At 39.9% G+C, this 12,701-nt stretch overlaps 1 protein-coding gene across 11 annotated transcripts in view; it reads right to left on the bottom strand.

Moving 5' to 3' along the window:
- The window catches only part of NR2C1 (nuclear receptor subfamily 2 group C member 1), a 53,922-nt gene that overhangs the window by 32,405 nt on the left and 8,816 nt on the right, over positions 1 to 12,701 (bottom strand). For 7 of the 11 annotated variants that reach the window (XR_013522031.1, XR_013522030.1, XM_078337089.1 and 4 more), the window contains exons 3-7: positions 10,376 to 10,606; positions 7,067 to 7,148; positions 5,017 to 5,196; positions 3,551 to 3,698; positions 3,373 to 3,463 (exon numbers count right to left, since the gene is read on the bottom strand). Coding sequence is in view for 9 of the 11 variants with exons in the window: in XM_078337089.1 (XP_078193215.1) it covers positions 3,373 to 3,463; positions 3,551 to 3,698; positions 5,017 to 5,196; positions 7,067 to 7,148; positions 10,376 to 10,606 (732 nt within the window). In the remaining 2 variants the exon portion in view is untranslated. Of the gene's footprint in view, positions 1 to 3,372; positions 3,464 to 3,550; positions 3,699 to 5,016; positions 5,197 to 6,582; positions 6,680 to 7,066; positions 7,149 to 10,375; positions 10,607 to 12,701 lie in introns of all 11 variants that reach the window. The other 4 variants (XM_078337086.1, XM_035257324.3, XM_035257318.3 and 1 more) reach the window with 2 other exon arrangements.

A 12,701-nucleotide genomic window follows, 5' to 3' on the forward strand; every position in this document is an offset into this window, starting at 1 on the left:
GCTGAGATAAACCCTGACTGCAGGCTTCCCAAAATCTGTTTTCATATATAAGTTTTCAGGATAAATTTTTGCTTCTTGTTCTCATAAAGGGTTTCTGAAAAGTACAGAAACTCTTCATGTTCAATCTAAATAAACAAACAAACAGTTTTTCCTTTAGACCATTGGTCTAACATAAAGCTGCTCCAATCCCTAAGAGAACTGGATGACCTGAATACATAATAGGAGAGCTCCTGAAGTCCTATTCCTACTCTTGACTCAAGTTAAGTACTTAGATGGAGGTGTGCTAGGAATTTATTTTTACCTGAAATATTTTAAATATTTTAGCACTAACATATCTATAAGGGAACATAAAATAAATACTAAGAATTTTACACCTATAAATGTCTTTTACTGAGGGCTTCTATTTCAAGATGAGGGAAAAGTATATGTTTGTTGTTTTCATGTTGAAGCGATAATCGTCCTAGTGAAACTATGAACATTTCTCACTTTTTTTTTTGAGGCGGAGTTTCCCTCTTGTTGCCCAGGCTGGAGTGCAATGGTGCAATCTTGGCTCACTGCACCCTCTACCTCCCGGGTTCAAGGTTATCCTGCCTGAGTAGCTGGTATTACAGACATGCACCACTACACCCAGCTGATTTTTTCTGTTTTTAGTAGAAACAGGGTTTTTCCATGTTGGTCAGGCTGGTCTCAAACTCTGACCTCAGTTGATCCACCTGCTTCGGCCTCCCAAAGTGCTGGGATTACAGGCGTGAGCCACCATGCCCGGCTGAGCATTTCTAATTTATGTTAAAAATTCCACATTAGGGAACGATCCAAGATGGCCGATCGCTAACATCCCGGGATTGCAGCTCTCAGGGAAGGCACGGAGAACTAGAGGACGCCACAATTTCAGACAAATTCTGGTTGCTCACGGAGCAGAAGATCTCCCAGTGGAGGAAACACACGGGTGGCCAGCGCGACTCTTGTGGCCGGCGCAGCGGTTCCACGGGCACCTCGGCGCAGCAGCTCTCGGAGCAGAGTAAACAAGGTCGGAGGACCCGCAGGCGTGTCCCCAGCAGGACACCAGAGCCCGGCGCAGGGCTGTGACGGCACCTCGGCGCAGCAGCGCTCGGCGCAGAGTAAACAGGACTGGTTCCCCTTCTGACCGAGGTTTGGAGCCCCGGGAAGGCAGAGTCGCCTACTACGGACACAAGAAGGAAGCCAGACAGGAGAATCCTGGGCAGAAAAGCACCATCAGTTTTAACGCCGCTGCTCTGGCCCTGGGAACTAACAACCTGGACGTCCACTCAAGAGACCTAATCTGAAAGTTGGTAATTTCAAAGACGACAGGAGGATAAATTTACAACGATGGGAAGAAACCAGCGTAAAAAGGCTGAGAATACTCAAAATCAGAACGCCTCTCCCTCTAAAGATGATCACAGTTCCACATCAACAATGGAACAAGGCTTGATGGAGAACGAGCGCATCCTGATGACAGAATCACTCTTCAAGGAATGGATAATAACAAACTTTGGTGAGTTAAAAGACCATGTTGTAGCCCAACGTAAAGAAACTAGGAACTTTGAAAAAAGGTTTGATGAAATCCTATTCAGAATAGACAACTTAGAGAGGAGTATGAGTGAATTAATGGAACTGAAGAATACAATACAGGAACTCGGAGAAGTGTGCACAGGTTTAAACACTCGAATTGTTCAAGCAGAAGAAGGGATATCAGAGGTCAAAGTCCAACTTAATGAAATAAAACGTGAAGAAAAGATTAGAGAAAAAAGGATAAAAAGGAATGAGCAAAGTCTCCAAGAAATGTGGGACTATGTGAAAAGACCAAATTTACATTTAATAGGTGTACCTGAATGCGACGGAGAGAATGAATCCAAGCTGGAAAATACCCTTCAGGATATTATTCAGGAAAATTTTCCTAAACTAGCAAAGCAGGTCAACATTCAACCCCAGGTAATACAGAGAACATCACAAAGATATTCCTCAAGAAGAGCAACCCCAAGGCACATAATCGTTAGATTCACGAGGGTTGAAACGAAGAAGAAAATACTAAGGGCAGCCAGAGAGAAAGGTCAGGTTACCCACAAAGGCAAGCCTATCAGACATACAGCAGATCTCTCAGCAGAAACTCTACAAGGCAGAAGAGAGTGGGGGCCAATATTCAACATCCTCAAAGAACAGAACCTTCAGCCCAGAATTTCATATCCAGCCAAACTAAGCTTCACAACTGAAGGAAAAATAAAATCTTTTATGAACAAGCAAGAACTCAGAGATTTTATTACCACCAGGCCTGCTTTACAAGAGCTTCTGAAAGAAGCATTACACACAGAAAGAAACAACCAGTATTAGCCTTTCTAAAAATACATCAAAAAGTAAACAGCACCAACATAAAGAAGAATTTTCATCAACGAATGGAAAAAACAGCCAGTCAACATCAAATGGCAGTAACCCTAAATTTAAATTGACTAAATCTCCCAATCAAAAGACACAGCCAAAACCCAATGGCATGTTACATCCAGACCTGTTTCACATGCAAGGATACACAAAGACTCAAAGGGCTGGAGAAAGATTTACCAACCAAATGGAGAGCAAAAATAAATAATAAATAAATAAAAAGCAGGAGCTGCAATTCTCGTATCGGATAAAATAGATTTTAAAGCAACAAAGATATAGTGGTAAAAGGATCAATACAACAACAAGAGCTAACGATCCTAACACCCAGATACGAGACTTAGATTCAATGAGACAAAATTAATAAGGATATCAAGGACTCGAGCTCAGATCCAGAACAAGTAAACTTAATAAATATTTATAGAGCTCTCCACTTCAAATACACAAAATATACATTCTTGTCAATACCACATCACACCTACCCATAAGTTTAAATGAAACATTGATTGGCCATTATTAATACCCAAGTTTTTTCAAAATAAAGCAATATTTCTATTTACTCTCCCTCTTTCTTCCTCTCCTTTACTTATTTTTTTTATTTTTTATTTTTTTTTCTTTCCTTCTCTCAAAAAAAAAAAGAAATCAACTTGTAAACCTCTAGATCCAGGTCGGCAATGTCTCTCTCATTGCTTGATTTCCTTCCTTCCCTTCCCTCCCTCCCTCCCTCCCTCCCTCCCTCCCTGCTTCCTCCCTTCCTTCCTTCCTTCCTTCCTTCCTTCCTTCATCCCTTTCTTCCTCCCTACCGTCCTTCTTCCCTCCCTTCCTGCCTTCCTCAAAAAAAAAAAAAAAAAAAAAAAAAATCCACATTACAAGGTACTTTCTTTTTTTTTAAGAACAAGGCAATTGATCAAAGCAATGGAAGCAATTAGAAAAACATTTTAAAAAGCTTAAAAATATCGAAGCTTTAAATTATACTAAACACACCTTATCTGATGTCATCAGCACAGTTGACTCAGTTTTTACTCCAGACGGATGAATATTCACAAACATTCCTGAATCTAACAGTCCTGTTGACCTATGACAAATAAGCACAAATTTTAGCCTGAGTTTCGTTGGGAAGAAAAACAAAATGACCAGCTACTCAGTGTCTGTTTTACTTTACCTTGTAGTTTCACTCTCTGTTACAAAAGTTGGAGTTGCAGTTAATGGGCTACGAAGATCTTTTCGGATATAGATTTTTTCTGTTGAAGCGGCACAGTTGGAAGATTTTTCTCGTGATACTTCAATGGGTTTTCTTTCACATTGAACAGCTACAAAAATGTGTTAAACTATTATATCACAATAGAGGATTTACAGACAATTATAAATGTAAGCTGTAGGTAAGCTTAATGCTGCTAATAGGAGACATGCCTACCATACTTAACTCCAAAGATAACTATCAATCTCTAGAAATTATGTGCAAGTTCAACAAAGTTGCTTTAGATTAGTAAAACTAGCTGACTTGCATCACTCATTCTCTTTTCTCTCTCTGCTCCGCATTCCTGTAAAGGAACTCTTATTATTATTATTATTATTTTTTTTTTTTGAGATGGAGTTTCGCTTGTTACTCAGGAGTGCAATGGTGCAATCTCGGCTCACCGCAACCTCCGCCTCCTGGGTTCAGGCAATTCTCCTGCCTCAGCCTCCTGAGTAGCTGGGATTACAGGCACACGTCACTATACCCAGCTAATTTTTTGTATTTTTAATAGAGGCGGGGTTTCACTATGTTGACCAGGATGGTCTTGATCTTGACCTCATGATCCACCCACCTCGGCCTCCCAAAGTGCTGGGATTACAGGCTTGAGCCACCGCGCCTGGCCGGAACTCTTATTTTTTAAAAGTTCACCATCAAAAAGAAAGAACTAAAGTTAGGAATCACTTAACTATCTATATGAGTGCTTTGAAAAAATGAAGTGAAATTTAATCCATTGAAAATAATACTGAAAGGAACAAAAAAGCCTAAGGTGGATCTTTTATTAACTAAGGACAGGAGATTTTTGAGAAGTAATTCAACTACTTCGTCTTCCTTTATAAAATACAATTAATATGTAATATTTGTAAGAATTTTATCTCATAATATTTAGGAGATAGTATAGTAAGGTTGTTAATCTGCCAGGATTTAAAGCCAGCTTATGACACTTATTAGTTATATGACCTTGAGCAGATTTCTCAACCTCTGTTTACTCAAATGTAAAATGGGTAATGCAGTATTTACTGCAGAGAATCGCTGTGAGAATAAGTTAATACACATGACAAGCACAGTTTCTAGCACAGTGAGAGCTCAATCAATACTAGCTATTGTCACCATCTTACTAATCTTTAGTAGTTAAATCAAAAAGTAAACTGGTATCTGAAGCTAGTTAAGCATTTTGCCAAACACAAACTACAAATACATGCTTGTTACACAGGCATTCAATAAATATTAGTTGAATAAAAAATACATACATATTTATGTATTCTTATATTTTTAGTTGGAAAACTAAACTAAAAAGTATACATATTTGACATATTTTAACTTGTTAATTTCAATACTCCTCCAGTTTGCTGGAATCTTTAAAAAGTATTTTCTCCTTAAAAGCTAATACATACAGTCTTGTTTCATTCCAAACGCAATACATCTCTGTAACCTGCAGTATTGGCAGCGGTTTCGGTGATGTTTATTAATAATACAATCCTTTGATCCTCGACATGAATATACTAAATTTTTTCGGATGCTTCTTTTAAAAAATCCTTTGCAGCCTTCGCAAGTTACTGCTCCATAATGACGTCCTAGAGATAAAATGTTTAAGAAAATATAAAAGTCACGTTATTTCAGAACAGAAATGAAATAAGCCAATTGCTCCCCTTTAAACAACATATAAGATGAAACTAATTTTTGAGCTTCTGACATGAAAAACATTTTTAGAAGTTATTTTTATTTATTATCATTATTTTAGAGATGCTCTGCGGCCCAGACTGAAGTGCAATGCTACGATCACAGTCCAGTGCAGCCTTGAACTACTGGACTCAAGGGATTTCCCCAAGTAGCTGGGTCTACAGGCTTATGCCACCACGCCTGATAAGTTTTTTTATTTAATTTTTTTTAAAGACAGTCTTGCCATCTTGCCCAGGCTGGTCTCCATCCTGGACTTAAGTGACCCTTTTTGCCTTGGCCTCCCAAAGAGAGGTTACTAAATAGAGAATGAAACAAGCATATTCTCTAATAAAAAACAAATATATGAATTCTTAATTTTTTTTTTAGAGATGGAGCCTTGCTCTGTCACCTAGGCTATAGTGCAGTGGCATGATCAAAGCTCCCCAAATCCCTGAATTCCTGTGCTCAAGTGATCCTCTTGCCTCAGCCTCCTAGTGGCTAACACTACCATCACTACTGGGTGATTTTTTTTGTTTAAGAGACAGGATCTCTTTATGTTACCCAGGCAGATTTCAAACTCCTGGCCTGAAGTGATCCTTCTGCCTCCATTCCCAAAGTGCTGGGATTACAGGAATGAGCTACCTTGCCTGGCCTAATGTAATGTATTATTAAGGCTCAGAACTCATCATTTTTAAATGATTCCTTTGCCAAAACTCCTAGTTTTCGCATTAAAAAAATCTTTCTACAGATGGGCATAATCCAGCCTGTAATTCAGCACTTTGGGAGGACAAGGCAGGTGAATCACTTGAAGTCAGGAGTTCGACACCAGCCTTGCCAGTATGGCAGAAGCCCATCTCTACTAAAAATATAAAAATTACCCGGGTGTGGTGGCACACACCTGTAGTCCCAGCTACTCGGGAGGCTGAGGCAGGAGAACTGCTTGAACCCATGAAGCAGAGGTTGCAGTGAGCCAAGATTGCACCACTGCACTCCAGTTGGGGCAAAAGAGTGAGATTCTATCTAAAAAAAAAATTGTTTTTTACATGTTTGCTTTCAAAAGTGAAATACGCATTTTATTTCTTTACAAATCAAATTAAACTGCACTGAAATAAAGAAAATAAGTGAATAAAGAACTCTGGGACCGAGCATGGTGGCTCACACCTGTAATCCCAGAATTTTGGGAGGCCAAGGAAGGGTGGGTGGATCATCTGAGGTCAGGAGTTTGAGACCACCCTGGCCAACATGGTGAAACCCCATAGCTAATAAAAAAACAAAAGTCAGCCAGGCATGGTGGCACACACCTGTAATCCCAGCTACTTGGGAGGCCGAGGCAGGAGAATTGCTTGAATCCAGGAGACAGAGGCTGCAGTGAGCTGAGATCATGACACTGCACTCCAGCTGGAACAACAGAGTGAGACTCTGTATCAAAATAAAAAGAACTTTGGGGAAATAATTAGTTAAATTTTAAAGGCTACAAATGTGAACCACAAAAATGACATACTCCTTTATTTTTCTTCTTTTATGTATTTATTTATTTATTTTAAAAGACGGGGTTTCACCATGTTGGTCAGGCTGGTCTTGAACTCCCGACCTCAGGTGATCCGCCACCTTGGCCTCCAAAGTGCTTGGATTACAGGCGTGAGCCACCATGCCCGGCCTTTTCTTTTTTTTTCTTCTTTCTTTTAGTAGAAGAAACATGGTAGTGTGGTAGTTATTTTAACAACACGACACATACAGGAGGTTATTTTTCTTTTTTCATTTTTAAGAGGTTATTCTTAATGTTACCTGATGCTTTGTCTCCACATACTACGCAAAGATCAAAAATCTTATTTGGTCCCTGGTCTGGAGAAGAATTATCTGTTAGGAGCTTAAAAAAACAAAAAACTTGTTGTTACTCAACAGCACTCACTCTATTAAAAAATTAAAGAACATTCAGTCGGTCTTGTTTGTTGCTTTTTCACAAGTTATTCTTAAACTCTGAACTCTATGAAGAGCTCAGAACCTTTCCACATGGAATGACACGACAAAAACATGCTTATAATAGCATAAAAAGATAACTCTGAACTTTTTAAATAGAAATGGAGCTATAAATAAACTTCCTTGAGGCAATTACATAATCATGCTGATATAGTTGCTATGCAAAGCTACAGACTTAAAAAGCTCATCACTAGGCATAGCTAATAAAATACTAGGAAAGGAAACTAATTTCTTTAAAAAACAAACAAAAGCTGGGCACGGTGACTTACACCGGTAATCCCAGCACTTTGGAAGGCCGAAGCTGCGGATCACCTGAGGTCAGGTGTTTGAGACCAGCCTGGCCAATGTGGTGAAACCCCATCTCCACTAAAAATACAAAAAAATTAGCTGGCTGTGGTGGTGGGTGCCTGTAATCCCAGTTACTTGGGAGGCTAACACAGGAGAATCCTTGAACCTAGGAGGCAGAGGTTGCAGTGAGCCGAGATCGCACCACTGCACTCCAGCCTGGGTTACAGAGCAAGCCACCGTCTCAAAATTAAAAAAAAAAATTAAAAAAGCTGGGTGTGGTGGTGCATGCCTGTAGTCCCAGCTACTCTGGAGGCTGAGGCAGGAAAATTGCTTGAACCCAGGAAGTGGAGGTTGCAGTGAGCTGAGATTGCGCTACTGCACTCCGGCCTGGGAGACAGTGAGACTCCATCTCAGAAAAAAAAGTCAGGCTTGGTGGCTCACGCCTATAATCCCAGCACTTTGGAAGGCTGAGGTGGGTGGATCACAAGGTCAGGAGATCAAGATCATCTTGGCTTATATAGTGAAACCCCGTCAAAATGAGCTGGACATGGTGGCACATGCCTGTAGTCCCAGCTACTCAGGAGGCTGAGGCAGAAGAATCATTGGAACCTGGGTGGCAGAGGTTGCAGTGAGCCAAGATTGTGCCACTGCACTCCAGCCTGGGCAACAGAGTGAGACTCCGTCACACACACAAAAAAGATAGTTTCTTTCTTTCAATTTTGAAATGTGAACAAATAAATTCAATTTTAAAAAATGGTATGGCATTTGAATTCCTTCAGGAGTAATTCTGATTTTACGAACTTTAAATGGTTCTTAAAATGACTACCCCTTACTATGTAATATATTGCATCACTTTTTCTTATATCACCACAAAAATCAGTCTTCAGTAAGTACTTAAACAAAACAAAAACTTTTGGTACTAGATGTCCTAGGAAAGCGTCTATGACAAGTATTACACTTTTCTTTAATAGCCTACCTGTTGCAAATCGTGCTAATCTTTTATCTATTTTTCTTAAGGCTAGAAGGAGATATTGAGAGAATAAGAGATTTTCCCACATTCCATCTTAGGTCATTAGACCAGCTTTTGACCTAAGGGAATTCCAACCAATACCTGTTTCTCTTTCACTGCTTTTAGAGATGATCCATAAGTAGGCAAAGGGCCAATATTATCTTCATTTTTAAAATACGGAATTTTTTTTTACAGAAGGAGTGACTTTGCAATGGAGAAACCTGACAAATACTACCTCAGCCAGGTGACAGAAGTCAACCTCATCAGTCATAAATCATGTTGATAGTATCTTTTATATAATGTGACAAAATGGCACTTAACTTCTGTAATCTTCCTTCCCCAAACCCATATGGCCTGTCTAATCATGGGAAGAACATCAGATAAAGTCCATTCATGGGGCATCCTACAATATACCTGGCTAGCACTCCTCACACACTGTCAAGGTCATCAAAAACAAGGAAAGTGAGAACTGGTCTAGCCAAGAGAAGCCAAAGGAGACAGGACAACTCAATGCGATAAGGTATCCTGAATGGGATCCTGGAACAAAAAGGGCCATCAGGCAAAAATCAAGGAATATCTAACCACCTATCAGCTTCAGTTAATAATATATCAATATTCCTCATTAATTGTAATAAATAGGTCATGTCAATATAAAATGTTAATAATAAGGGAAACTGTATTTACAGGGGGAGTAATATGGGAACTCTGTACTATATGCTCAGTTTTTCTGCAAATCTAAAACTATTCTAAAAAATCAAGTCTACTAATTTAAGAAAAAGAAATTAAGGTACATATAATGTTATAAATTTTTTTTTGTGAGTTCTCTCTTGTTGATAAAACAAATTCTTATAAATCTATGGCCCTATCCACTTTCTACCTTTATTTCCAAAACTAATACAAATAGTATCAATGGATGAATAGATGATATCAGGATATGTAGGCAAATTTTCATGTTTTATGAATTCAGAGTTTTTCAATCCAAAGAAGAATTTTCTTTCATTTTTCATCATAAAATATGAAACCCAATTTTAAGTAGACCCCCTTCAAAATGTCTCTAAAAGCAAACTTCATAGTATATCATATTTGTATCCAATCATAGCAACCAGCAGTGAAAACATCTACATAACCACAGGCATGTGGTGTATTGGGTCTTTGAAGAATAATGGGTAATTTTCTATTCTAGCAAAAAGTAAAATGACGTAATGTTAACCTGTACTACCACGTTCCGGAGTAAAGCAGGACACCATGACTAGACTGCTTGCCATGTCACGGATATATGCATGACAACAACGGAAGCACAATGCTGAAGCCAGCAGCTATAGTCCAAACTTCTTGATCTGGTAGCTTCCTGTTTGTGGCACAGGCAGCTTGCTTCTGGAAAATACAGCTACAAAAACTGCTCCTGACTTGACAATTTCCTAATTATGCAGAAGCAGCAGGAGGTCTCTTAGAAGCCAATTTTGCAGCATGCTCCAGTATTCTTGAAAACCTGGCCTAGAACTGTTTCTTCAGCCTTCCTAACAATTCTGCAAGCTCTCTGTATCTTTTATTAAAGGCCTTCCTGGCTATATCAGCCAGAGTGGATTTTACTATATGCAACAAAGAATCCCCCAAAATACATGAGTGAGGAAAGTACAGTGGCCCATAGGAGAGGGCTGTCACTGTAGATACTCTGTGTTACACACAATTTTATGCATTTTTTTTCCTACTGAATATACATATATCTAAAGTATTAATGGCAGGACATATGCTTAAAACAAGTTTTTTAAAGAAATTGTTTTAAGCATAAGACACTTGTAAGAGAAAAAGACACTTGTTACCTGCAGGTGTTGTGCAGACAGATCAGGAGTGGTAAAAAATAACTGGTTGACACCTGCTGGATCTGGAGTTGTGAGGAAAACTTTTCCTGGAGTGGCATCTTGCCTGGCCAGAATGACTTTGCTTGGAGAAGAGCCGTCATGATTTGTCAGAATGAACTGCTTGCCTTGGGTATTATGATCAAGTGCTGTCACAATCTGGATTTTCTGCCCAGTTTGCTGCTCTGTAACAATCTAACAAAATTATAAAAAAGAAATAATGAATTCAAGTCAATCATTTGTTTTTCTTTAATGACACAATTATCTTCTATCTTCAAAGACAGAAAAGCACATCATTACATACAAGGCAATGTAACACAGACACGTGCCTTATCTTTATCTTTTTTTTTTTTTTTACAGACTGCAGCAGAATATACACATACCCTTTAAACTACCAATTCTGCTGCCATAAAATTCTATCCTATGGAAATAAACAAATGTGCAAACAAACAAATGTACAATAGTAAGAACATTTTGACCTATTTTGATTCCCTCCTTCGCCTTCCCTCCCATGTTCCATTTAGCCAAATATATATTGGTGATTTCTATTGGCTGTTCTGCATCCTGGGATGTAGCAGTGAATAAAACACAATTTTTGCCTTCATGAAGTTTTTATTTTAGTGGAAAGATAGTAAATAAGGAAACAATAATATTGTCAGGCGGTACTAAGTGCAATGAAGAAAAACAAAGTAAGCTGAGACAGTATCAGAATGAGGGCAACGAGGGAAGGTCACTCTAAGGAGGTATCGTTTTTGCACAGACTCGAGTGAAGAAACAGACCAAGGCTTAGGACTACCTAGGGGAAGAACATTCCAAGTAGAGGAAACAAGAGCTTAAAAGTAGTTCCCAGGGCAGGAGGGAGGGTGTTTGACACGTGAGGCACAAAGCACAGCAATAGAGCAGTATGAGGAAGACAGAAAGGGAAGATAGGAATTATTGTAGAAGATGGGATCTGAGTGACAGCTAGGACTTAGAGGGCTTTGTAGGCCATACAAAAGTTTAGATTTCCTATTGTGTGAAACAGAGAGCCACCAGAGGGTTTGGAGCAGAGGAATGACAGGATTTTACTTTTTAAAAAAGAATCAGCCATACACAGTAGCATGTATCTATAATCCCAGCTACTTGGGAGGCTGAGGCAGGAGGATCACTTGAGGCCAGGAGTTCGAGACCAGCCTGGGCAACACAGTGAGATCCTGTTTAAAAAAAAAAAAACTGTAGGCCGGGTATGGTGGCTCAAGCCTGTAATCCCAGCACTTTGGGGGAGGCCGAGGTGGGTGGATCACTTGAGGTCAGGAGTTTGAAACCAGCATGTCCAACATAGCAATATTCCATCTCTACTAAAAACACAAAAAATTAGCCGGGCATGGTGGTGCATGCCTGTAATCCCAGCTACTCGGGAGGCTGAGGCAGGAGAATCGCTTGAATCCGGGAGATGGAGGTTGTAGTGAGCCAAGATCGTGCCACTGCACTCCAGCCTGGGCAACAAGAGCAAAACTCCATCTCAAAAACAAAAAAAGTGTAAATAAAAAAGTACTATAAATTTATTGTGAAGAACAGACTGCAAATGTTCAAGAGTAGGCTGGGCACCGTGGCTCACGCTTGTAATCCCAGCACTTTGGGAGGCTGAGGCAGGTGGATCCCTTGAAGTCAGGAGTTCGAGAACAGATGGCCAACATGATGAAACTCCGTATCTACTAAAATATAAAAATTAGCTGGGCATGGTGGTGGGCGCCTGTAGTCCCAGCAACTGGGGAGGCTGAGGCAGGAGAATCACTTGAACCTGGGAGGCGGAAGTTGCAGTGAGCTGGCATCATGCCACTATACTCTAGCCTGGGGGACAGAGCAGGTCTGTCTCAAGAAAAAAAAAAATGTTCAGGAGTAAAATTAAGGGAGATCAGAAAGGACACTACTGCAGATACCACCAGTATCTGGTTATGATATATGGGCAGAAATACTGGCCAGGAACAGAGCAGGGGCCATGCTGGGGGTGAAAAGCCAAATATATTGGGATTTTTTTTTTTTACTTTTAAGAAGAGAAAGGTAACAAAACATGCTGACAGACTGGAGTGGAACGTGAGGAAAGAAGAGTCAAGGGGCTGGGCGCAGTGGCTCACAACTGTAATCCCAGCACTTTGTGAGGCCCAGATGGGCAGACTGCCTGAGGTCAGGAGTTTGAGTCCAGTCTAGCCAACATGGTAAAACCCTATCTCTACTAAAAATACACAAAAAAAGCCAGGTGCAGTTGGTCACGCCTATATCCCAGCACTTTGGGAAGCCAAGGCGGGTGGCT

The sequence above is a fragment of the Callithrix jacchus genome, chromosome 9 (assembly GCF_049354715.1).
Source record: "Callithrix jacchus isolate 240 chromosome 9, calJac240_pri, whole genome shotgun sequence".
NCBI classification, from domain to species: Eukaryota; Metazoa; Chordata; class Mammalia; order Primates; family Cebidae; genus Callithrix; species Callithrix jacchus.